The sequence below is a fragment of the Eriocheir sinensis genome, chromosome 29, assembly GCF_024679095.1.
Source record: "Eriocheir sinensis breed Jianghai 21 chromosome 29, ASM2467909v1, whole genome shotgun sequence".
NCBI classification, from domain to species: domain Eukaryota; kingdom Metazoa; phylum Arthropoda; class Malacostraca; order Decapoda; family Varunidae; genus Eriocheir; species Eriocheir sinensis.
In genome coordinates this window covers 11,314,209-11,339,842 of record NC_066537.1, presented here as the reverse complement: position 1 = coordinate 11,339,842, position 25,634 = coordinate 11,314,209, and the positions used below count along the sequence as shown (strand labels likewise).

Sequence of the window (25,634 nt, the reverse complement as noted above, 5' to 3'; positions counted from 1 at the left end):
ACTCTTCCTCTTCCTCCTCCTCCTCCTCCTCCTCCTCCTGTAATCATGTCCTGAAATTGGTTAAGGAGGGGAAAGAAAAGGGGCAAGATAGCTCTCTCTCTCTCTCTCTCTCTCTCTCTCTCTCTCTCTCTCTCTCTCTCTCTCTCTCTCTCTCTCGTGTGAATGTGGGTGGGTCAGAGAGAGAGAGAGAGAGAGAGGGGGGGGGGGTCTGAAAGTCTCTATTCATTTATATTTAGTGGTGGTTGTGATTCTGGTGATGGTGGTGGTGAGTTGCATCATTCCCTTAGTAATGCTGGTGACACGTGGCGGTGGTGGTGGTGGTGATGATGATGGTGGTGTGTTAGAAAGTGAGAAGAGGTAGTGTTGTGTGGTCCTTCGTGGTGTTGAGTTGTGGTGTTGCGAGGTGCGAAGTGGTGTTGTTGTTGGTGTTGATGGTGAGTGTGTGTGTGGTGGTGAGAGTGGTAGTAGTAGTAGTAGTGGTAGTAGTAGTAGTAGTAGTAGTAGTAGTAGTGGTAGTAGTAGTGGTAGTAGTAGTAGTAGTAGTAGTAGTAGTAGTGGTAGTAGTAGTAGTAGTAGTGGTAGTGGTGGTGTTGTGTACGTATGTTATTGATGTAAGTGTGCGTGTGTGTGTGTGTGTGTGTGTGTGTGTTTCATTCCATTTCGTTGAGTGCTGTTATCTAATTCACCTCCTCCTCTTTCTTCTCCTCCTCCTCCTGGTCAATATGGGAGACGTGTATTGAGTTGCTCTCCGTCTTGCTGTCTGTCTGTCTGTCTCGATAACATGAAGATTATTTTTATTTCTATTTTTAGGTAGTTTTGTATTGACTACTACTACTACTACTACTACTACTACTGCTAATGGTATTTTCAGCTTTAGAATATTATGGACCGATATTTGAATTGAAACATCTGGAAATTTAATTATATAGTTTCTGAAGGTTATGTGTGTGTTTGTGTGTGTGTGTGTGTATGTGTGTGTGTGTGTGTGTGTGTGTGTGTGTGTGTGTGTGTGTGTGTGTGTATGCTAATCTTATCGAACACCTTGAAATTTCACCTGGTTATCTCAGTTACCTTAAACCAAATCATAACACATCGATGCACATATTTCTGGAAGACTTGCTGCATATTTCTGACTTAGCAAGGAGGGGAGGGAAGGGGAAGAAAGAGGAAGGGAAGGGAAGGGGACAGAGAGGATGAGAAGGGAAAGGGGAGAGTGTGGAAGGGAAGGGAAGGGAAGGGGACAGAGAGGATGAGAAAGGAAAGGGGTGAGTGAGGAAGAGAATCGGAAGGGAAGATGAAGAAGGAATGAAGGAAGGGAGAGGAGTAGAAGGGGAAGAAAGAGGAAGGAAAGGGGACAGTGAGGATAAGAAGGGAAAGGGGAGAGTGAGGAAGAGAATCGGAAGGGAAGATGAAGAATGAAGGAAGGAAGGGAGAGAAGTAGAAGGGGAGGGAAGGGGATAAAGGGATAAAAAGAGGGGAAGGAAGACGATGGGGAGAAGGGGAAAGGGAAATATGATCGTAAAAGGATAGAGAGGGATAGAAGGGGAGGATAGGTGAGGGGAAATGGCAGGAAAGGAAGGGGAAGGGGAGAGAAGAGGAGATGGTACAGAAGGGAAAGGAAGGGGAAGAGGAGCTGGGGAGAAATGGGAAAAGGATTTATTTTCCCTTCACCCCCACCCATAACTCCCCTTATTCTCCCCTCACTCTCCCCAACACCCTCCCTCTTACGCTTCCCTCCCTCACCCCTTCCTCATACGCTCCCCTCCCCTCCCAATTTGTATCCTCCCCCCTCTTCTTCCCTTCTCCCCTCCTTCCTCTTGCCCTCACCCCTTCCTCATGTGCTCCCTCTCCTCCCTCCCAATTTGTATCCTCCCCCCTCTTCTTCCCTTCTCCCCTTCCTTCCCCTCACTCTCCCCAACACCCTCCCTCTTACGCTTCCCTCCCTCACCCCTTCCTCATACGCTCCCCTCCCCTCCCAATTTGTATCCTCCCCCCTCTTCTTCCCTTCTCCCCTTCCCCTTCCTCCCCTCACTCTCCCCAACACCCTTCCTCTTACGCTTCCCTCCCCCACCCCTCTCCCCTCACCCCTTCCTCATGTGCTCCCTCTCCCCTCCCCTCCCAATTTGTATCCTCCCCCTCTTCTTCCCTCTCCCCTTCCTCCCTTTTCCCCTTCCCCTTCCTCCCCTCACTCAACTGCTTATCTTCCCTTCACGCGTCCCTTTCTTCCTCCTCTTCCTCCCCTCTGTCTTCCTTCTCCTCGCTTCTTCCCCTCACCTCCTCTATCCCTCCTCCTCCTCTTCCTTTCTCTCCTTGTCAACTCTTCCCCTCTAAGCCTCTTTTCTCCCTCCTCTCCTCCTCCTCCTCCTTGGACAAGCGCCCTAATCCTCATTATGTGTCAGCTTTTTCTCCTTTCCTCCCTCCTTTCCTCCAATACTTCCTCCTCCTCCTCCTCCTCCTCACCTCCCTCTCCTTCCCTCCTTCTTTCGTGACTAGATTACGTGTGTGTGTGTGTGTGTGTGTGTGTGTGTGTGTGTGTGTGTGTGTGTGTGTGTTGTGTGTGCGTACCCGGCGTTATATCGCTCACACACATTCGTTTACTTACACGTGTGCGTTTTATAGTCTTTGTGGGATCGACGCGTACACACACACACACACACACACACACACACACACACGAAACACGCCGACCAGAAAAATACACCGATAGTTTTTTTTTTTTTTTGTGTGTGTGTGTGTGTGGAGAGAGAGAGAGAGAGAGAGAGAGAGAGAGAGAGGTGGTCACGTGATGTTATAGTACTCTCCTTACCTGTGTTAATTACTTCCTCTCACCTGTCTTATCGCCTCACCGTGTTTACCTGTACACACCAGATATTCCCCCTTCCCCCCCTTTTCTTTTTTTTCTTTACTCTCATTTTCGTGTTTTATTTTTATTTACTTGTTTATTTTTAGCTGGGTTCAGTGATGTTTTTTTGCGTGTGCGTGCGTGCGTGCGTGTTTAGATCTTGCGTGCCGTCACGATAGGTACGCTTTTTCTTGTGTGTGTGTGTGTGTGTATGTGTGTGTGTGTGTGTGTGTGTGTGTGTGTATGTGTGTGTGTGTGTGTGTGTGTGTGTTAGTGGAATCGATGTGGTTGGTGGGTACTCTTCCCTGGCAACTGTGCATATGTGTGTGTGTGTGTGTGTGTGTGTGTGTGTGTGTCATCCCCTCCTCTTCCTCCACCTCCTCCTCTTCCTCCTCCACGTCGCGAGTAGGAGGAGATGAAAGAAGGCGGCATGGTTGAGTGAAGAAAGGAGGAGGAGGAGGAAGGAAGGAAAGAAGGAAGGGATATGATTGTGACTGACTGATTCTAAAGAGGAGGAAGAGGAGGAGGACTTTAGTGGTAGTGAGGAACATCTTAGCTCAGTTTCGTTCTCAGCCATGCACCGAGGACTACACCCAGTCAGCCAGTCAGTAAGTCAGTCATCCAGTCAGTCAGTACTTTCTCTTCGTTTCTCTCCTGCTTCAAGAAAATGTGCTTGTGAATTAGAACTAAGAATGAGTCGGTTAGTTCATCAGTCAGTAAGTCAGTCAGTTAGTCAATTATTAGTTATTTTTCATAGTAAGTTGTTAATAGTTTTTTTTTTATAATTAATTACTGAGATTACCTAGTTTGTCAGTCAGTCAGTCAACCAAACACTCTGTCAACCTCATACCGTACATACAGTCACTCAGTCAGTTAGTCAACCAAACACTCAGTCAACCTCATACATACAGTCAACCAGGCAGTCAGTCAGTCAACCAAACACTCTGTCAACCTCATACCGTACATACAGTCACTCAGTCAGTCAGTCAACCAAACACTCAGTCAACCTCATACCGTACATACAGTCACTCAGTCAGTTAGTCAACCAAACACTCAGTCAACCTCATACATACAGTCAACCAGGCAGTCAGCCAACCTCATACATACAGTCAACCAGGCAGTCAGTCAGTCAGTCAACCAAACACTCAGTCAACCTCATACATACAGTCAACCAGGCAGTCAGTCAGTCAGTCAGTCAACCAAACACTCAGTCAACCTCATACATACAGTCAACCAGGCAGTCAGTCAGTCAGTCACTCAACCAAACACTCAGTCAACCTCATACCGTACATACAGTCAGTCAGTCAGTTAGTCAACCAAACACTCAGTCAACCTCATACATACAGTCAACCAGGCAGTCAGTCAGTCAGTCAGTCAACCAAACACTCAGTCAACCTCATACATACAGTCAACCAGGCAGTCAGTCAGTCAGTCAACTAAACACTCAGTCAACCTCATACCGTACATACAGTCAGTCAGTCAGTCAGTCAACCAAACACTCAGTCAACCTCATACATACAGTCAACCAGTCAGTCAGTCAACCTCATACATACAGTCAACCAGTCAGTCAGTCAGTCAATCACACAAGAATTCAGTCACCTTTTCATCCATATATTAAGTCAGTAGTCAATTGGTCATCTATTCAGTAAGCCTGTCAGTCAATGTATTAGTCAGTCATTCACCCAAAAATTTTCACGTTATCATCCACAAATTCAGTCGATTATTCAATAAGCCATGTTTTCAGGCACCCCCTCAACCAGTCAGTCAGTCAGTCAGTCAGTCTGCCTCAGTTTACCACCTTACCTGCAATGTGCTTCACCTGGTGTGGACGTAACAACATTGATATTTACTTTCTTTAGTCAGCTCAAAACCTGTTTGCATTCCGAGGGACAGCTGTGTGTGTGTGTGTGTGTGTATGTGTGTGTGTGTGTGTGTGTGTGTGTGTGTGTGTGTAGTTTTTATTGATTAATGTGTTTACCATCCCTTGCATTCCTCTCTCTCTCTCTCTCTCTCTCTCTCTCTCTCTCTCTCTCTCTCTCTCTCTCTCTCTCTCTCTCTGTCACATTAATTCATACTTATTTCGTAACTCACTCACTCACTCCCCCTCCCTTCCCCCCCTTCCCCCTTATCACAGGTGTGCCAGGTGTATGGGAGGGGCTGCTGATCACCTGTTTAGTGTATGTGGGAAGGTGTAGGTGTAGGGCGGGCAGGTTAACGAAGGGTGAGTGTTGGTTTTCCTTCTTTTCCTCCTTTCTTCTTTACCTTTGTTTATCAGTAAGTCATCAATTCATTTCATCTGTTCATTCTCAGATAAGTTCATCAATTCTTCATATTTCATTTCATTAATTCATCAGTTCATTTCCTCAGTTTAACCATTTTTTACCTTTTAATCAATTACAGAATCATTTCATCTTGTTTAGTCTTCATTTTTCTGCCTCTCATCAGTCTGCCATCAAATCATTTCATCAATTCTTCAATTTTTTTTTTCCATCACTGTACTTGTCAATGATATATATATTTTTTTTATAGTGAGTGTATGTGTGTGTAAAATTTTACTTTCTTACTCTCTTACTTCTTATTTAGTTACTTTTTTTTGTCTATGTTTATTATTACTATATTTTTGCAGATAGACTGGAACCATCAAATTTGGCCCGTCGCTGCTACGGTAAAGCCACAAATTTGGCGTCGCTGCTACGGTAAAGCCACAAATTTGGCCGTCACTTACACGGTAAAGCCACAAATTTGGTTGTCATCTGCTACACGGTAAAGCCACAAATTTGGCCGTTGCTGCTATACGGTAAAGCCACAAATTTGGCCCATCGCTGCTACGGTAAAGCCACAAATTTGGCCTGGTAAAGCCACAAATTTGGCCTGTCGCTGCTACACGGTAAAGCCACAAATTTGGCCGTCGCTGCTACGGTAAAGCCACAAATTTGGTTTGTCGCTGCTACGGTAAAGCCACAAATTTGGCCCGTCACTGCTACACGGTAAAGCCACAAATTTGGCACGTTGCTGCTACACGGTAAAGCCACAAATTTGGCCCGTCACTGCTACACGGTAAAGCCACAAATTTGGCCCGTCACTACTAGACGGTAAAGACACAAATTTGGCCGTCACTGCTACACGGTAAAGCCACAAATTTGGCCCGTCACTGCTACACGGTAAAGCCACGGTAAAGCCACAAATTTGGCCGTCACTGCTACGGTAAAGCCACAAATTTGGTCACTGCTGCTACGGTAAAGCCACAAATTTGGCCCGTCGCTGCTACACGGTAAAGCCACAAATTTGGCCCGTTGCTGCTACACGATAAAGCCACAAATTTGGCCCGATGCTGCTACACGGTAAAGCCACAAATTTGGCCCGTCACTACTAGCGGGTTAATTAACAAATCTTTATTCCTAACAGTAGTAAATGCTGACAACGAGGCTTCTACTAACAAGCTCTACTGATTTCCACAGATGCTGAGTTTGATGCTGCCGATGTGTTGCTATTTCTGTCTCATCTCTCTCCCAAGGGTGGCAGTGGCAGGCAGCTATATTCTGATGTCATCTTCCTTTATTGGTGATGATAATGGATATGCTAACATTAAGACTGACTTTTAATGTTCTCTCTTATTCTGGTGGTAATAATTCTGAGGTACGACTGTTTAATTTTTGCATTTTCTCTTGGTCTGGTGATAATGATTGATGTTCTGCTGTTTATTTATTTATTTGTTTTCTAATTCATGTTATGGCTTTTTTTTCTTATTATTTATGTGATGGCTTTTTTGTGTCTAATTTAAGTTTTTATCTTATTTTTTTCTTATTCATGTGATGGCTATTTTCTTTTTGGCTAATTCTTTTATTTTATTTTATTTTTAGGGAAAAGGGGAGTTTTTTTTTTTTTTTTTTTTTTTTTTTTTAACAATGAGTGATGTGTTTTTATGTCTATTTCTTCTATTGGCATTTGTTCCTTTTCTTTCTCCTCCTTAGTTAATGATATAATGGTGCTGATAATGATGATGATGGTTCTTTTACCTATATCTATTACTCTTCTTGGTCTTGTCTTGTTTCTGGTTGATAATAATGTTAATGATGACGATGAGGATGATTCTTTCCTCTAACTTTTAGGGTCGTATTATAAGACATTTCTCCGTCCAAGAACACATATTTGACAAGGCTTTCATAGGAGTTGTGGGCATTTCCAGGAGTAGTTTTATGACCCTGGTGGTAGTTTAACCCTTCTTCAGTACCATGGACCTAAAGAAACACATATTTGACAAGGCTTTCATAGGAGTTGTGGGCATTTCCAGGAGTAGTTTTATGACCCTGGTGGTAGTTTAACCCTTCTTCAGTACCATGGACCTAAAGAAACACATATTTGACAAGGCTTTCGTAGGAGCTGTGGGCATTTCCAGGAGTAGTTTTATGACCCTGGTGGTAGTTTAACCCTTCTTCAGTACCATGGACCTAAAGAAACACATATTTGACAAGGCTTTCGTAGGAGTTGTGGGCATTTCCAGGAGTAGTTTTATGACCCTGGTGGTAGTTTAACCCTTCTTCAGTACCATGGACCTAAAGAAACACATATTTGACAAGGCTTTCGTAGGAGTTGTGGGCATTTCCAGGAGTAGTTTTATGACCCAGGTGGTAGTTTAACCCTTCTTCAGTACCATGGACCTAAAGAAACACATATTTGACAAGGCTTTCGTAGGAGCTGTGGGCATTTCCAGGAGTAGTTTTATGACCCTGGTGGTAGTTTAACCCTTCTTCAGTACCATGGACCTAAAGAAACACATATTTGACAAGGCTTTCATAGGAGTTGTGGGCATTTCCAGGGGTAGTTTTATGACCCTGGTGGTAGTTTAACCCTTCTTCAGTACCATGGACCTAAAGAAACACATATTTGACAAGGCTTTCATAGGAGTTGTGGGCATTTCCAGGAGTAGTTTTATGACCCAGGTGGTAGTTTAACCCTTCTTCAGTACCATGGACCTAAAGAAACACATATTTGACAAGGCTTTCGTAGGAGTTGTGGGCATTTCCAGGAGTAGTTTTATGACCCTGGTGGTAGTTTGATCCTTCCTCTGTACCATGGACCTAAAGAAACACATATTTGACAAGGCTTTCGTAGGAGTTGTGGGCATTTCCAGGAGTAGTTTTATGACCCTGGTGGTAGTTTGATCCTTCCTCTGTACCATGGACCTAAAGAAACACATATTTGACAAGGCTTTCATAGGAGTTGTGGGCATTTGCAGGAGTAGTTTTATGACCCTGGTGGTAGTTTGAGCCTTCTTCTGTACCTTGAGCCTAAAGAAGCACTCATTAGAACCCAACTCACCCACTATTTGACCTTTAGAAATAGCTGATGTGAGAAGCGAATGTGTCTTATTATACCAGCCTTAATCTTCTTGGTATTTTCAATTTCTGGTGATAATGGTGAAAAAAAATTACCCTTGACTATTTCTTTTTTTTTCTTTTTTAATTTCTTGCTCCTGGTTGGTGATAGTGTTGCTGCTGATAATGATAATATTTCTTGTCAATGCTAAAAAGATATGGTTGTTATCTTGGTGTTCTGTTTTCTGGCATCCGGTCTTTTCTCTCTCTTTTTTAGGTGCTTTAGTGACTTTCTCCCGTAATGAGTAAACAGCAAGAGAATGACACGACCGATGTAAGTTACTAGTCACGTTTTCTCTCACGTACCTATTCATTCATTCACGCACACATGCACACGCACCCCAGATTGTATATATGCATGCCGGAATGTATTTTAGATCCCTCACCACCAGTTTCCCCCTCCCAGATGCTCTCCATATACAAAGGCCATGTCTGTCCTCGTAAGGAGTATGCATATCCCACACACACACACAACCCAGTTTTGGACAGAGCGGAGTCAAAGGCTTTTCATTTCATCAACTCTCCTCCTCTTACTTAAAGTCTTCTATCTCTTAAACTCCTCTGCAGTGTTGCCTCTCTGTCTTCTATCGATATTTTCAAGCTGACTGCTCTTTTGAACCTGCTAACTGCATGCCTCCCCCCTCCCATGGCCCTGCTGCACACCCTAGACTACCTCTGTACTGTCCAAATCCCTCATGCAAGCATTAACCTGCATCTTCACTCTCTCATCCCTCTCACTTGTAAACTCTGAAACAGCCTTCCTTCCTCTGTATTTCCTCCTGCCTATGACTTGAACTCTTTCAAGAGGAGAGTACCAAGACACTTCTCCATCCAAAACTGATCTCTTTTTGGCCTCTAGTTCTATATGCTTTACAGGGGCAGCAGCTAGTGGGCCTTTTTGTTTTTGTTATATAATTTGTTTGCCCTTGAGCTGCTTCCTTTACTGTAAAAAAATGGAATGGATGGATGGATATTCTGATTCTTCATGCATGCACTCGTACACACCGGCAGAATCTTGTGTGTGTGTGTGTGCGTGTATATGAGGGGAGGGGATTACACATTTCCTCCCCTCGTCCCCCTCTTCTTTTTCCTGTCCCTACTCGGATCTCTTCTTCCCAGTTTCCCTTCTCACTTCCCTTCCTCCCTAATATATTTACATCACTTTGCTTATTTGTTTACCATTGCCTTATCTCCCTCCCCGCCATCTACCTCTACTTCTACCATTAACCATTACCCTTTCTTCCATTATCTCTTCCACTCTTACACACTTATTCATACATCAATACATAAATACACACTTAAAATACATATTCCTCCCCTGCTGTCCCTTCCTTCTTTAATCTTTCTCACTCCTCTCTCCTCGCCCACTGATGCTATGTTAGGGCCGCATCCTATACTCTTACTTACCCCTACACAGCTGTCCTTACTCCCACACATACACACATTGAGATATTCCTTTTCCACCTCATCTGTTGTGTTCTCTCTCCACTAATACCACCACCCATCACACTCTTAGGGGTGCTTTCACAGTCACTCAGTTTTTATCATTACCAACGGCAGCAATCGTCACTAGTATTTCCATGTAAAACTGGCCGATGGGGTAGTGGCGGCTGCGGGGTTTGCCTAGCCCCGCACCTTGGCACACACTCTCAACACCTCTCGCTTCCTCTGCAGCCGCCACTACCCCAAATGCCAGTTTCACGTGGAAAACTGTAGTGTCGATCGCCGCCATTGGTAACGATCAAAACAAACAAAACGACTGTGAAAGCGGCCCTTAATCACCCTTATCAATGCTTTGCTAATTAAGGCTGCAGCTTGTAATGATATCAACCCCACACACACACACACACACACACACACACACACACACACACACACACACACACACACATTGCAAGATTACACCAACACCTTATTAGCTATCACCACCACCATCACCACTACTACTAACACCACCACTACCACCATCACCACCACTACCATCACTACTACCACCATCACCACCACCACCACCACCACCACCACCACTACCACTGCCATTCACCACCACCACCATCACCACTACCACCATCACCACCACACACCATCACCACTACCACCACCACTGCCATCACCACCATTACCATCTATCCTTATCCTAGCTTGTCTGTGTGTTATGTGTTTTCTAGTGTGTGTTGTGTTGTGTGTTGTGTTGCCAAGCTTTGTTTCGTCTAGCTATTAAAGTTAAGTGTTTTCCCAGCGTCCATAGATTACAACATTACAACACAAACTGAAGAAAATATTATGCTACCTGATCAGTCTTATGTATGTGTTGTTTACCTGGTGTTTACTTATTTATTTATTTATTCATTTATTTATTGTATATATTTATGAATGCCACACTAAAACTCTTGTGTGGCACTCTCTCGATTTAGTTTATTCATTCGTTACTCAGCTATTTGTTTTTGCACCTATTTATTATTATTATTATTATTTTTTATTATTATTATTTTTTTTTTACATATACACATGCTTCACCATTGCTCTTGTGTTCTACCTTATACTATTAATGTGTGTATCTGATTTTTTTGTTTATTATACATTTCACATTCATTTACTTACCTTTTTTTCATGTATTTATTTATTTTTACACACACATATCCCATCCTTCACCACTGTCCTCATGTTCTACTTTATATATATGAATACCTCTTGATTTTTATATATCCGTACGTCACACTATCTACCCTACGCTCTATGTTATATACGTACATGTTAACTCGTTTTTATATATACGGACATACCCTTTTTTTGTATAGTAAAGGAGACAGCTCAAGGGACAAAAAAAGAAGATACAAAGAACCCCACTAACACTGTTACCCTTCTGTTCCACCCTATATATATGTTTTGTTCGTGTTTTCTACACAATTACATATCGTCACCTTCGTAAACAAACCACCCGAGTCATTATTTTCTACTTTTGAGGAAATCAGAAAAGAACTGTCATCATCTCATTTGTCTTAAGATCTAGGCAGAAATGGAAAGGCGAATTCTAGAACACTCAGACCCTGAATGATGAAGGCAACTAAAAAAATGGGCATCACTTTTTTTTTTTTTTTTTTTTTTTTTTTTTTTATTTTTTATATAGCAGAGGAGTCAGTTCAAGGGCATAAAAAAATGAAACAAATGTGAAAAAAAAGCCCGCTACTCACTGCTCCTTAAAAGAGTTAAAGGAGTGGCCGAAAAATAGGTCAATTTCGGGAGGAGACATGTCCTGATGATGCTGAGAAATTGACGTAGACAAAAACCTGGAAATTGCCGAAAAATGACTTAGGGAATTATTTTACGAGGGTGACGATATATTTTGTTCATGTTTTTTATACAATTACATATTCCCTTTGCAGATTTACTTGTTATATACGCAACAAAAACGCTTATTCTTGCCACCAACAAAAACGCTTATTCTTGCCACCAACAAAAACGCTTATTCTTGCCACCAACAAAAACGCTTATTCTTGCCACAACTCATTCATTTCTTTACATTTCCAAGCCATCTTTGACATCACGGCTTATTGATTTTTATATGGATTTTTTTTATGGAATTTCAAGCCTTACCTACTCACAAATTATGCATGGTAGTTGGTAATTTATGTTTTTAGCCATAATTAACATGTTCCAGGGGTTATCAGTTTCTTCATTGACTCATCTGCTTTTCCTCCTCCTAACACAGCTGTGAATGTGGTGAATACAGTACTTATACCACTTTCTTTAACACTTGCCCTGTAGTAGTTCTGCTTACAACACACACACGCTGAAGTTTGTTATTATGTAAGTTTTGTTTCGTCCTAACGCTAGATTTTTCAACTTTTCCGATGTTCACTTCTTGATTATTATGTTTCTTTTAACCTGGTAGCAGCGGGGATCATGTTTCTAAGCGAGAATAATGAGAAAAAAATCATCACTCACACAAACCATTGCATAATATATATCAAAGCATTTGTGATCAGTTTATGTATCATCTATTTTGGGGGGTTTATATCATGGCACAAATTTGGCCCGTTGCTGCTACACGGTAAAGCCACAAATTTGGCCCGTTGCTGCTACACGGTAAAGCCACAAATTTGGCCCGTCACTGCTACACGGTAAAGCCACAAATTTGGCCTGTCGCTGCTACACGGTAAAGCCACAAATTTGGCCTGTCGCTGCTACACGGTAAAGCCACAAATTTGGCCCGTCACTGCTACACGGTAAAGCCACAAATTTGGCCCGTCACTGCTACCGGGTTAATATTTGACTTTTGAAGCAAGTCTTAATGCGTACGTTTTGCTTACAACACACACACACACACACACACACACACACACAGAAGTTTGTTAATATGTAAGTTTGTTTCGTACTAACACGCTACTATATTTTTTTAAACTTTTCCCATGTTCTCTATCTTAATTTTGTGTTTCTTTAATGCGTACTTTCTGCTTACAACACAAACGCAAAAGTTTGTTGATATGTAAGTTTTGTTTGGTACTCGGACTAGATTTTTGTGCTTCTCCCATGTTCTCCATACTTTTGTGTTTCATTTATGGTTTGCCTATTGAAACATGTCTTAATGTGTATGTTTCACCTGTTTAATCATTTTTTCTTGTACTCACTCTTACATGAATACTTTATTTCATGTTTATACTTCTTTATATGATATTTTCTCTACGAGTATATATACACTCTTGGGGCAATTTTTCAGTCATTGATCGACACACTTTGGGGGAAGATATCAGTTTTGTACTTTAAGACATGAGTGTGTGTCCTTCCCTGCCACATTTCAGTCCTTATTAAAGTTTTGTAAATGGCAGATATGAAAGCTTGACCTGTGGGTGGAGGTTTTTGGTTTCTGGCTTAAGTTCATGTTTGTGTTCTTTGTGTTTGTGATTTATTTGTTTGTTATCGTTTGAATCTGAACAACAATCCCTTCATTCCCATTGGCTAACCTCAAAATGGAAAATACAAATACAGCAATACAAACTTAAATAGAAAAACAAAAAATATAATCAATACAGAATCATTACAAAATACAAATCAATACAAAATATAATAAAAAATAAAATAAAATACAAACACTAGGATCACATTGAGAGTACCACCACAGACACCACCACCATTACAAATCAACCATCACCCCTACACACCCCATCACCCCCCACACCCCATCACCCCCCACACCCCCAGTCACCCCCTTATGCCTCATCACACCCCACACACCCCATGATCACCCCCACCCATCCCATCACCCCAAACACCCCATCACCCTCACACACCCCATCACCCCACACTAACTCTCTCTCTCTCTCCCCACACAGGAGGGCATAGGGCTGCTGCCTCCATCTGGCTCCCCATCGGAAGAAAGCCTGAGCTCGGTGCCTAGTGAGGGCAGTGGAGGAGGAGGAGGAGGAGGCGGCGGGGGCGGGGGAGGGGAGGGAGCGGCCATGTGGGTGAGTGGGCAGGAGGGCGGGGGGCTGACGTGGGAGGAGGTGGCCCGCCTGCTCCTCACCGATCCCTCCTCTGGTCTGCCCTCGCGGGAAGTCCTCACCAGGCGGCAGGTGGTGGGCTTCAACGAGTTCTCGGAGACGGAAGATGACCCGCTGTGGAAGAAGTACTTGGGACAGGTAAGGGGCTAACAGGTGTTTATTTACTTGTTTTTTTATTATGGGATGACAGGTGTTTATTTTTTTATTTTTTATAGTGTAGAAGGCAGCTCAGGGTGAAAATAAAGAACACTGTAAACAAAAAAAGCCTGATTAGAAAGTAAGCAACTGTCATACTTCGTCCACAAATGTAGGGTTACTTTATCGTGGGTTGTCAGAAAAAGTAGCACCTTTAACCCCTGAAATATTGCGTCTCATTCATTCCTCATTCATTCAGTCACATTAGAGCAACTCACTCACTTCTCCCTCCCTCAAATAATCAATCACTCACTTTTCACTCACTATCTCCCTCCTTCCCTCCCTCACTCAATCACTCACTGACTTCTCCCTCCCTCCCTTACTTTATTCCTCCCACACTCACTCATTTTTCCATCACTCACACACTCACCCACTTCTCACTCCCTCCCTCACTCACTCACTCATGCACTCCTCCTCCTCCACAGTTCAAGGAGCCCCTCATCCTGCTACTCCTGGCCTCATCGGTGGTCTCACTCTGCATGGGCCAGTTCGACGATGCGGTGGTCATTACACTCGCCATCGTCATCGTGGCCACCGTCGCCTTCATACAGGAGCTGCGGACCGACAAGGCGCTGGAGGAGCTCAAGAAACAAGTCCCGGTAACCTGTATGTGTCTGAGGGACGGCTGCCTGCGGGAGTACCAGGCGCGGGAGCTGGTGCCAGGGGACGTGGTGCACCTGAACATTGGCGACAGGGTACCGGCTGATCTCAGGTTGATGGAGGCGAATGATCTGTCCATTGATGAGTCCAGCTTCACGGGCGAGACTGAGCCGGCGCCTAAGGTTGGTTTTGGTGGGTGGTTTTTGGGGTTGTATTTTTGTAGTTGTGGATTTGGGGGGGATCTGTTTTTATCTTGTTTAAGTTGTATATTGTTTTGTCCTATGTTTCCTTCTTTTTACTGGCATTTCTTTCATTGTAATATAGTACTGCGTTCTTTTCCCTATTTTTCAATGTCATATACTGTTCCCTTCTCCTTTTTTCATTGTTATTTACCGGTGTTTTTTTTTTCATTGTCATTGTCACCCTTCCTATCACATGCATTCTCATCCCTTTTCTCACCCTACTTCTCTAATTCTTTTCCTCACTCTTTCTCTCTCTCCTTCCCTCACGCTCCATATGACCCTGTTGTTGCGGCGCTAAGATACAACGCCCCGTTAATAATCATCATCCTTCCCTCACCCTCTTCCTATTACTCCTTCCCATCTTCATTCCTAACATTCGTGACCCTCCCCTTCCCCATTCCTTCTCTCCAAAGTCATATACTGTTCTCCACTTTTTTTCATTTTCTTATACTGTTCTTTTTTTTGTTTTGTTTGAGTTTCCTTTTTTGTTATATACTGTTCTCTCCTCTTTTTTTTTCATTTTCTTATACGTATATACCTACGTTTATTAATAGGTTTGTCAGTATCATTTTACGTTTTTTTTAACAGCAATTTTATTGTATACCAGTATTTATCGTATGCAAGTATTTTCAAGCAACGGACCACCCTTCCCCCCTTTTAATCCGTTAAATCGAGGGCTGAGTGTACTGTTCTCTTTTTTTTGTTGTTGTTTTGTTTGTTTTTCCTTTTTATTGTCACCTTTCATCTCCTGTGCCGTCCTTATTCCCTTACGCTTTCTTTGTCCCTCCGCAGGTCAACAGCGTCATCACCACCGGAGGCTTCGGGGCGTCATCAGGCAGCATGGGCAACATCGCGTACATGGGCACCTTCGTCAGGACGGGGCGGGGCCGGGGCATCGTCATCAGCACCGGGGAGAAGTCGCAGTTCGGGGAGCTCTTCAAGATGATGCAGGAGGAGGAGGCCCCACGCACGCCCCTGCAGAAGAACATGGACGAGCTGGCCAAGAAGCTCTCCGTGTTTTCCTTCTGCTTCATCGGTGTTGTGTTTGCGCTCGGCCTCTACCAGGGCATTCCCATTCAGAAGGTAAGGGTTGTGTCGAAGGTGTATGGGGAGAGAATGCATAAAGTAAGTTAGGTTAGGTATTTTCTCTCTTCCTAGGTGTGGTTCATTCCTTTGGTCTATTTCAGGGCATACCATACAGAAGTTAAGGGTGTGGGGATAGATTGTACAGGGTTGTTTAGGTTTGGTTAGGTTAGGTTAGGTATTTTCTCTCTTCCTTTGGTGTATTTCAGGGCATACCATACGGAAGTTAAGGGTGTGGGGATAGATTGTACAGGGTTGTTTAGGTTTGGTTAGGTTAGGTTAGGTATTTTCTCTCTTCCTAGGTGTGGTTCATTCCTTTGGTCTATTTCAGGGCATACCCATACAGAAGTTTAGGGTGTGGGGATAGATTGTACAGGGTTGTTTAGGTTTGGTTAGGTTAGGTTAGGTATTTTCTCTCTTCCTAGGTGTGGTTCATTCCTTTGGTCTATTTCAGGGCATACCCATACAGAAGTTAAGGGTGTGGGGATAGATTGTACAGGGTTGTTTAGGTTAGGTTAGGTTAGGCTAGGTCATGTTAGGTTAGGTTAGGTTAGGCCAGGTTATATTAGGTCATGTTAGGTTAGGTCAGGCTAGGTCATGTTAGGTTAGGTTAGGTTAGGTGTTCTCCCTCTGCTTCACTGACATGGTGTTTGCTCTTGTTCTCTACCAGGGCATTCCCATAAAAAGGTGAGGGTGTATGGGATGGGGTACATAAGGTAAGGTAAGTTAGGGTAGGGTAGGTTAGGTTAGGTTAGGTGGGGGTAAGGTAGGGTAGGTTGTGTTAGGTTAGGTTAGGTTGGGTTGGGTTGGGTTGTGCTAGGTTAGGTTAGGTTGGGTTAGGCTAGGTTAAGTTGGATTTGCTTAGGTTAGGGTAGGGTAGGTTGTGTTAGGTTAGGTTAGGTTGGGTTGGGTTGGGTTGGGTTGTGCTAGGTTAGGTTAGGTTGGGTTAGGCTAGGTTAAGTTGGATTTGCTTAGGTTAGGGTAGGGTAGGTTGTGTTAGGTTAGGTTAGGTTGGGTTGGGTTGGGTTGTGCTAGGTTAGGTTAGGTTGGGTTAGGCTAGGTTAAGTTGGATTTGCTTAGGTTAGGGTAGGGTAGGGTAGGGTAAGTTGGATTGGATACACTCACACACATTCTAACACACTCACTTAGACTTGTACTTAATCCTTCTCTTGTACCTTCATACGTTCAAACACATACAGGTTTTCATTCACACACAAAGCTTATACTTAAACCCTCTGTTACACACACACATACATTTCAACACACAAGACATCAGAGCCACACAAGTTTATTCTTAGTTCTCTCTCCCACACCTTTCACCTGTCAGTTCCATCCTTATCCCTCAATTTGCATAGCGCTTTTCTGATCCACATTTTCCTCACCTGACTCCTGAAGATGAGGAGGCTGTACATATATAGCAGACAGCCTCCGTGACGACTGCAGGAGAAATTTTCAGTTAGCCTTTCTATAAAATGGTTCACCTGCAAATTTCCCCATAGGTTTCATCAGGGCTTATTTATATGTACACTATAGGGGTCGTATTGCAAGATGTACCGCCACCCAAGAACACATATTTGACAAGGCTTTCGTAGGAGTTGTGGGCATTTCCAGGGGTAGTTTTATGACCCTGGTTGTAGTGTGAGTCTTCTTCTGTACCATGAACCTGAAGAAACACTCATTAGAACCCGACTGACCCCATCTTTGACCTTTAGAAATAGCTGATGTGAGAAGCGAAAATGTCTTTTAATACCAACCTAGGTGTCTTAGTTTCCTTATAAGTTAGTCAGGCAGAACCTTTATTTACCTTTCTCTTGATTACATTGATTTCCTTTAATTATATGAAGTCAATAGCTTACTAAAGTGGGTATGTTCCATGTTCCTGTCCACTAGATTACATCATTCAACTCAAGTCAGTTCAGATAGATTTTAATTTTTATACGAATAGTCTGGCCACTCACTACTCCTGTTTGCTTTTACGAGAGACATGATTTGCAGGCTTTTTTGTTTTTCTTTATCATTTCTTCATTTCTTCATCACCCTTAAGCTTTTTCCTTCACCATAAAAAAACACCAACTCCACCCCATCACTTCCCATCCCAATAGTTAAAGGTAATTGACTAACATATTGACTACAACATAATACTGCCCATCAGTCTCTGGGATGGATCAGTAGGACTAACTTCATTTATTTGCCGCATCAAGTCTATACACACACTGTTTTTACTTTCTGTCTCTGCTGCGGTCTGTTTTTGTGTCTTCTCGTCAGCACATCAGACGCAGCAACGCTATATATAGAGTGAGCGAAGGGAAGGAGTGGACAGAAATAGATGCTTTCACTTTTTTTTTTTTTTTTTCTTTTCTTTTCCTCCTCCCTTCCCTCATGACTGGCAGGGGTTTGGTCAGCCTTCACTCATTCCCCTGAGGCATGTGTGTGTCTTGAATTTATCTCCTTCTTCTTTCTTTTTTTCTTTTTAGTCATTCTTTTTTGTATTTGTTTTCTTTGTTATTTTTTCTTCCTAATCTTTTCTTCATTTTTTCTTGTTTTTCTTGTTCTTCATTATGTTATTCTTATTCTTTTTTTTCCTTGATTCTTTTCTTCCTTTTCATCTTTTTACTTATATTTTAGTTTTTGTTTTTAGTTTTCTTCATCTTTTCTTCTTTTCTTCTGTTTTCTTTTTCTTGTTCGTCATGGTAATATTCTTGTTCTCCTTCTTTTTCTTGTTCTCTTTTTTCCTCATTCTTTTTAATTTTTTTTTCATCCTTTTTTTCATTTTTTTGTCTGTCTCTTGTTCTCATTTTTTCATTCTTTTTATCTTTTATTTTTCATCTTTCCTTAATTTTTTCTTTGTCTCTTGTTCATCATGTTCGTATTCCTGTTCTCATTCTCATTCTTGTTCTTCCTGTTCTTGGTGTTCTTATCTAACACCCTCACTTTCACCCCTCCACTTAACATCATTACCTCACCCCTTTCATCTCCTCCCTGCTCCACATCTCCCCACTCTAAACCTCTCCTGCCCACTCCTTCTCTTTGCTTTTGCAGAAGACATAATTAGCAGACTTTTATTATTTATTCTTTGATTATTGCCCTTGAGCTGTTTCCTTTACTGTAAAAAAACACCGCATACATTCCCCACCCTCAATCTCCCCACCCCCCACTTATAATCTCTCTTCTGGCTACTCTTTACGTTTGGTTTTGCAGGAGACGAGATTAGGATTTTTATTTTGTTTTGTTTGTTAATCGCCCTTTAGCCGTTTACTGTAAAACAACACCCCAGATCTCCCCACTCTTAACCTCTCTTCTAGTCACTCACTCCTTCTGCTTGCTTTTACGAGGGGCGTGATTAGCAGGCTTTTATGTTTTTCTTTGTCATTTCTTCATTTCTTTATCACTCTTAAACTGTTTCATTTTCCAAAATAAAAAGCACTCCATCACCTCTTCACTCCACTATTGATCTCTCTTCTGCCCATTCTTGTTTTTTTGTTTTTTCCAGTAGTGATTAGCAGGGTTTTTAGTTTTTGTTTTTATATTTGTCACCCTTAAGCTTTTTCCTTTACCGTAAAAAAAAAACCAGCAACTCCACCCCATCACTTCCCATCCCCTAGATCTTCAACATTGCTGTGAGCCTGGCAGTGGCGGCCATCCCTGAAGGCCTGCCCATAGTGGTGACCATGACCCTGTGTCTGGGGATCCGGCGCATGGCCCAGCGGTCAGCACTGGTCAAGGGCCTGCACACCGTCGAGACTCTGGGCTGTGTCACCACGGTCTGCTCCGATAAGACAGGCACACTCACCAAGGTATGTGTGTTTTTTTCTATTATTCTTATTATTATTTTGTATTCTAGGGTAAAGGTGATGTTTGTTTTAGATATGATCAGTAATAGTTTAATGATTAGTAATAGTTTAACTCACCTAGGTATGTGTGTTGTGTAGCACCTGTTTAGTTTTCTTTATTTCTATGTTGCATTTTAGTGTATTTCAGAGGAAAGGTTTGTTTAGCAAGATTGATATTTTTTTAGCGTAAATAGTAATGGTGATGGAATTAAATGAAATAGACGTACATAATGATCCTGTGTGACGTCATCATTTTAATATTTCCTTATTTTTTACAGCGGAGGATGCAGACCAAATAAATAATAATAAAAAAACTCACAACCCGTTTGCCCTTCCTGTGACTTCTTAACCTCTTGCCCCCAGAATGAGATGACAGTGACCTGCATCGTGACCTCGGAGGGTGACGAGTGCCGGATGACGGGTGTGGGCTACTCCGCGGACGGGCAGGTGGTGTTCGAGGGCGGCTACTCTGAGCTGGCTAACGAGGCGGTCACCAAGCTGCTCGAGACAGGTGAGAATGGTGGTGAAGCAGGTGATGTAATTGGAACAGGTGGGGAAGGAGTGAAAGAGGTGGGGAAGATGTGAAGTAGGTTGTGAGAGGGTGTGAGGTAGGTAAGGAAAGGATGAAGTAAATGAGGAAGGTGAAAGAGAGGGGAAGTAGGGGATGAGGGAAAGGGGGAAGATGTGGGTTCATTGAGGAATGGAAGAGGTAGGTGAGAAAGGTTGGAAGTGTTGAGGTAAATCAGGAAGGAGCAGCGAGCCAGGTAGTTTATTTCTTCCTTTGTCTATTTTTATTACTCACTGTCTTCATGTCTGTGCTTCCTTCTTGCCTTGTGTGTTCTTTGGTTGGAGTTGTTCATTAATTCACCATCTGACTCCCTCCTCCCTTCCCTCCTCTCCCTGTAGGTGCTGTGTGTAACAACGCCCAGATTGTCGGAGGTCAGCTGCTGGGCCAGCCTACCGACGGGGCCATCCTTGCCGCGGCCATCAAGGTGAGAAACTTTGAAAATATGTAGTATCTTATTCATTCCTATCATGTCTTTTTGTAGTAATGTACCAATAAGTAGCTGTCTTTCCTTGTTTCTTGGGGTAATTAATCAGCAGTAAGTAGTCATATTCAAGTGTTTTCCTGCCCCCTCCAGCACGGGATCTACAATGCGGCCGAGAAGTATCAGAGGCTGGAGGAGAACCCCTTCAAGTCTGAGACCAAGACCATGTCCATCAAGGTCAAGAACAAGAAGGTGAGTCAGGGAGGACAATGGAGGCTTTGGAAACTCCTTGTGGCCAGTTAAAATGATACTTTTCCATCTTCATGATTTATTGTTCTTTATTCTTCATTTTCTATTATTTTAGCTCCTTAATTTAGATATAACATGTAGTAGTCTTTCTTTTTTCATAATAATTTCTCTGCTGTACTTTTTTTTTTGCTATTAAGAGAAAACTCAAATCTTGTATAAATAACCACAAAAACACATTTATAGCTGTACCTTTACTTAACTTTACTAGATGTCAATTATTGCCTATTCAAAAATTAAAGGCAACTTGTGAACTGCTTTTCACACCTACCCTCCCATGCTTAATCTCTCCATTTATCTCTACTTTCTTGTATTTCTCCTTAATAATCAATAGCTCACACACACATCGTCACATTCTTTCTCCTCCTCGCTGCCAGACGGGTGAGGTGGAGTGGCTGGTGAAGGGCGCGGTGGAGGTGGTGCTGCGTTCCTGCTCACACTACCAGCAGAACATGGCCATGCTGCCGCTCTCCCAGGAACGCCAGCACCACATCCTCACCATCGCCCTGGAGCGCTCACGACAGGGCCTGCGCGGTGAGTGAGGGGCTGGGGGAGGAGGAAGAGGAAGAGGGGGAAGGGAAAGATTATGGGTGCTTTGATATGATGATGTAAGGGGAAAGAAAAAAGGAGAAAGGAAACAAAGGGGAAAAGGAGAAGACTAAGGGTGCTTTAATATGATGATGTAAGGGGTAAGAAAAAAGGAGAAAGGAAACAAAGGGGGAAGAGGAGAAGACTAAGGGTGCCTTGATTTGAGGAAGAGGGATGGAAATTGAGGCTGAAGAAAAGGAAGGGGGTAAAGAAAAGAGGGAGAGTGATCAACTTGAAGAAGAGGGAAGGCAATTGTGGATACAGAAGAGGAGAGAAAGAGGGAGAAAGGGAAAGGCTGTTTAAGTGTTCCATATATTTGTTCACTTTTATTTTATTAAGGGGACCAAATAATCAGTTCGTGCGTATGATAAACTTTCCCACTGATAACCATTTGATACATAATTATATACCCATGTTTGTCTCATCTACTTATTCTCATGTATCAAGGAACTCTTTCAAAGGTCTTTCAGGCATAAGATTACAAATTAAACAATGATACTTACCCCATGAGTCCAAGAAGTATGATTATGATGCCCAAACACACTAATCACATCACCAGTCTTGTTTACCTTTTCTAACATATCAAGGAAATTTTAGACGGTCATTAAGGCATAAGATTACAAATTAAACAATGATACTTACCCCATGAGTCTTAGAAGTATGATTATGATGCCCAAACACTCTAAGCAAAGCACCTCACACCCCCCTAACCCACCCATTAACAACCTCTTTGCAACTCCTCCTCCTCAGTCATCGCCATCGCACGTGGTTCATCACTGTCCGAGCTGAGCTACATGGGGCTGGTGGGCATCATGGACCCGCCGAGGGAGGGAGCGCGGCCCTCCATCACCACCCTGCAGTCCACGGGGGTGCGAGTGAAGATGGTGACGGGTGATGCCCAGGAAACGGCTTGTGCCATAGCTCAGGCTGTGGGGCTGCAGGTGAGGAGGTTGTGCTGGTGTTAGGTGAGGTTAAGGGTAGGCTAGGTTAAGGTCAGATCATGGCTATGGTTATAATAAGTCATGCTATGCTAGATTACTTTTATGGTTAGGTTAGGCTACGGTTAGTCTGTGGACATGTTGGGTTAGGTTAGGTTAGGATTATTAATAAGAGAGGGTGACTTTATAAGGCATTTGGGGTGAGAAAAGGGGTTTGTTTAGTAACTTGTGGACAAAGAGAAAGGTAATTGAAGAGCATTTGTGTAAGGAAGGGGGTAAGAGCGAGTGTTAGATGTGGCAAAATAATGCACTGTACAGAAATACGAATGGAGAGGATGTACTGAAATGGGAAAGGGAAAGGAAGAGAAAGAAGTCTAGTGGAAAGAGAAGGGGAGAAAAGAAGCATTTGAAAAAGGGTTGTAAGGTGACCAGTAATAAAGCAAAATCAAACATAAGAACAAATTAAGTGTATAAAACATAAAAGAACTCAACAACAACAACACCAAGAACAGAGCAGGTGGCACAGGTTCCTAACGAGGCATGTGGTGGGTGTGGTCGGCAGGTGAGGCCCGGGTCAGTGTTCTCCGGGGACCAGCTGGATGCCATGGACGACCGGCTGTTGGTGCGTCTCGTCCAGGATGCATCAGTCTTCTATAGGGTCTCCCCGCGACACAAGCTGCGGATCGTGAAGGTAAGGAGCTCTGGGGTCTTTCCAGCTGATTAGGAAATGTTCTCTTTTTTTTCTGAATTTTTTTATTGTTGCTCTCCTTTTTGTTCTTTAGTGTTAGTGTATTTTTCTTGTAGTTGCTTAGGAAATGGTGACTAATTTTTTTTGTTCTTTATTCATTTATTGCATTTATTTATTCTTAGCTGTTTCAAGACTTTGCAGTTATTATATTTTCTCTATCCTGTATGCCTCCTATTGTGACTAAAAAGAAAGGGATGTTGCACTTCCTAATGTTATGCAAAGCTCTCCAAATCCCTTAGTGACTTTCTAATTTTACCTTTTGCCTCGGCCTGATAAATTTTGCGTTTACATAAGAATTCTGTATTGCTAAATGATGTCTTATGTATAGCTCATCACACCTTGAAAATATTGACTCATTCACAAATTAACCTTTCTCCTCAACTCTAAACTTTACACGTATGGAAAGTCGCAACATAGGAGCTTATTTCTCTATTTTTTCCCCCTTAACATTCTGCCTTTATTTAAACAAGGGAAAACATCTATCACTGCCCCTGCCACCCTTTAGACTCACCCTGCAACCTTATCCTTTATCTTATTCCTCCCTCCCCCACACAGGCACTGCAGGAGGCCGGGGAGGTGGTGGGCATGACAGGTGACGGCGTGAACGATGTGGTGGCCCTCAAGCGTTCCAACATCGGCATCGCAATGGGCCGCATGGGGTCAGCAGTGAGCAAGGAGGCGGCAGACATGATCCTCAATGACGACAACTTCACCACCATCCTGTGAGTGATAGAAAAAAGATCCGACATTCTTCTTTAGAGGAAAAAATAAAAGATTGTTTTGCAGTTTGATGGGATGTTGGTAGTTGCTTTTGGATGGTGTTCTGTCACTTATAGACTTTGAATTTTGGGGAGTTTCATTGGTGGTGTTACTGTTATTTATACTTTAAACTTAAGGGAGTTTCTGACACTTATACATTAATTTTAGGGGAGTTTCATTGGGGATGTTTCTGTTACTTATACATTAATTTTAGGGGAGTTTCATTGGGGATGTTTCTGTCTCTTATACTACTATTGATATACTACTTATACTATCTTGTTTCAGCTACTTATACTTTGACTTGGAGGGGTAGAAATAGTAGCAAAGTTAGAGGTTAGATAGAGGTGGTTGTAGATTGTGGAAACTTGAAACTGTAGAATATTAATGAGCAAAGTGATATCATCGTAAAAATAGAAAAAAATGTACGTGTTGGACTAATATGTATTCTTTTTTTCTCTTTGTGTGTGTGTGTGTGTGTGTGTGTGTGTGTGCAGGTCAGCCATAGAGGAGGGCAAGTGCATCTACCACAACATCAGTAACTTTGTGCAGTTCCAAGTGAGCACCAGCCTCGTCGCCCTCAGCCTCATCGCTCTCTCCACACTCTTCGGCCTGCCCAGCCCCCTCAACCCCATGCAGGTCAGTCACAAGGAGTAAGAGAAATAGGATAAGTGATGGGATGAGGAATGCAAAGGGAAGGGTGTTGGATAATACGAATGAGAATGGGAAGGATTAACCCGCCCGCTGCTATTTCCACGGATTTGGCCTTCACTGGTAGCCTGGTAACATGTACTCCCAGGTCTTTCTCTGCCTTTGTGGTGGATAGTGGAGTGTTTCCCATGTGGTATTGGTATGCTGGACTTTACATTTTTCTTCATTGAATTGTAACAGCCACTTATTGCTCCACTCTTGTAGCTTGGTGATGTCTTCTTGTAGGATATCCACGGCCAAGGAGTTAAGAGAAAGGGGGTAATGGAAGTAGTTAAATAGGTTAGTGGGTTACAAGTCCATCCCTCTTATCATCACTCACCTATGAAGTTTTTTTAATTACCTTATTGTTTTCTCCTTTTGGGTGGTGTTCCCCGATTTATTTTTTTATGGGTTACGTTCTTGACATCCCTGCGAATAGTGAAAACTGCAAATACTTAAAGCACTTCTAAGCCTTTCCAATATCACTGTCTTTTCTGCTTCTCTTGGACACTTTTTCATCTTTTCTGTTACTAGTCATCCCACACCTTACACCTCACAGAAACCTTTCCTATAAAGCAATACCACCAACTCCTCCAAAATAATAACTCTTCACCCCAGACCTCACACTAACCTTCTCCTCTCTCCCCTCCCTTCCCCCAGATCCTGCTCATCAATGTGATCATGGACGGGCCGCCAGCGCTCACCCTCGGCATGGAGCCCATCGACGAGGACATCAAGGGCCAGCCTCCCCGGGACACGCGCAAGGACCTCATCACCAAGAAGCTGGTGCGGAACTGTGTCATCTCGGCGGCTGTCATCATCTGTGGCACTCTCTGGGTCTTCAGGTGAGGTGGCAGTGTTTTTTTTGTTATTATTTCTCATGTTTGTTGTTTTATAGGACTTTTTAGGTAGAGGAGGGGATGTTTCTGGTGTTTATCTACTTGCTTATTTATC

The 25,634-nt window shown here is 42.9% G+C and overlaps 1 protein-coding gene across 5 annotated transcripts in view; it reads left to right on the top strand.

Annotated features, from left to right (window-relative positions):
• The window catches only part of LOC127005044 (calcium-transporting ATPase type 2C member 1-like), a 41,890-nt gene that overhangs the window by 14,313 nt on the left and 1,943 nt on the right, over nt 1–25,634 (top strand). For 3 of the 5 annotated variants that reach the window (XM_050873496.1, XM_050873492.1, XM_050873491.1), the window contains 13 exons: nt 13,548–13,853; nt 14,336–14,692; nt 15,545–15,835; nt 19,438–19,629; nt 20,029–20,176; nt 20,572–20,657; nt 20,808–20,906; nt 21,338–21,494; nt 22,299–22,489; nt 23,049–23,177; nt 23,790–23,956; nt 24,488–24,629; nt 25,341–25,525. In XM_050873496.1, the coding sequence (XP_050729453.1) occupies nt 13,548–13,853; nt 14,336–14,692; nt 15,545–15,835; nt 19,438–19,629; nt 20,029–20,176; nt 20,572–20,657; nt 20,808–20,906; nt 21,338–21,494; nt 22,299–22,489; nt 23,049–23,177; nt 23,790–23,956; nt 24,488–24,629; nt 25,341–25,525 (2,450 nt within the window). Of the gene's footprint in view, nt 1–8,434; nt 8,492–13,547; nt 13,854–14,335; nt 14,693–15,544; nt 15,836–19,437; nt 19,630–20,028; nt 20,177–20,571; nt 20,658–20,807; nt 20,907–21,337; nt 21,495–22,298; nt 22,490–23,048; nt 23,178–23,789; nt 23,957–24,487; nt 24,630–25,340; nt 25,526–25,634 lie in introns of all 5 variants that reach the window. The other 2 variants (XM_050873494.1, XM_050873495.1) reach the window with 1 other exon arrangement.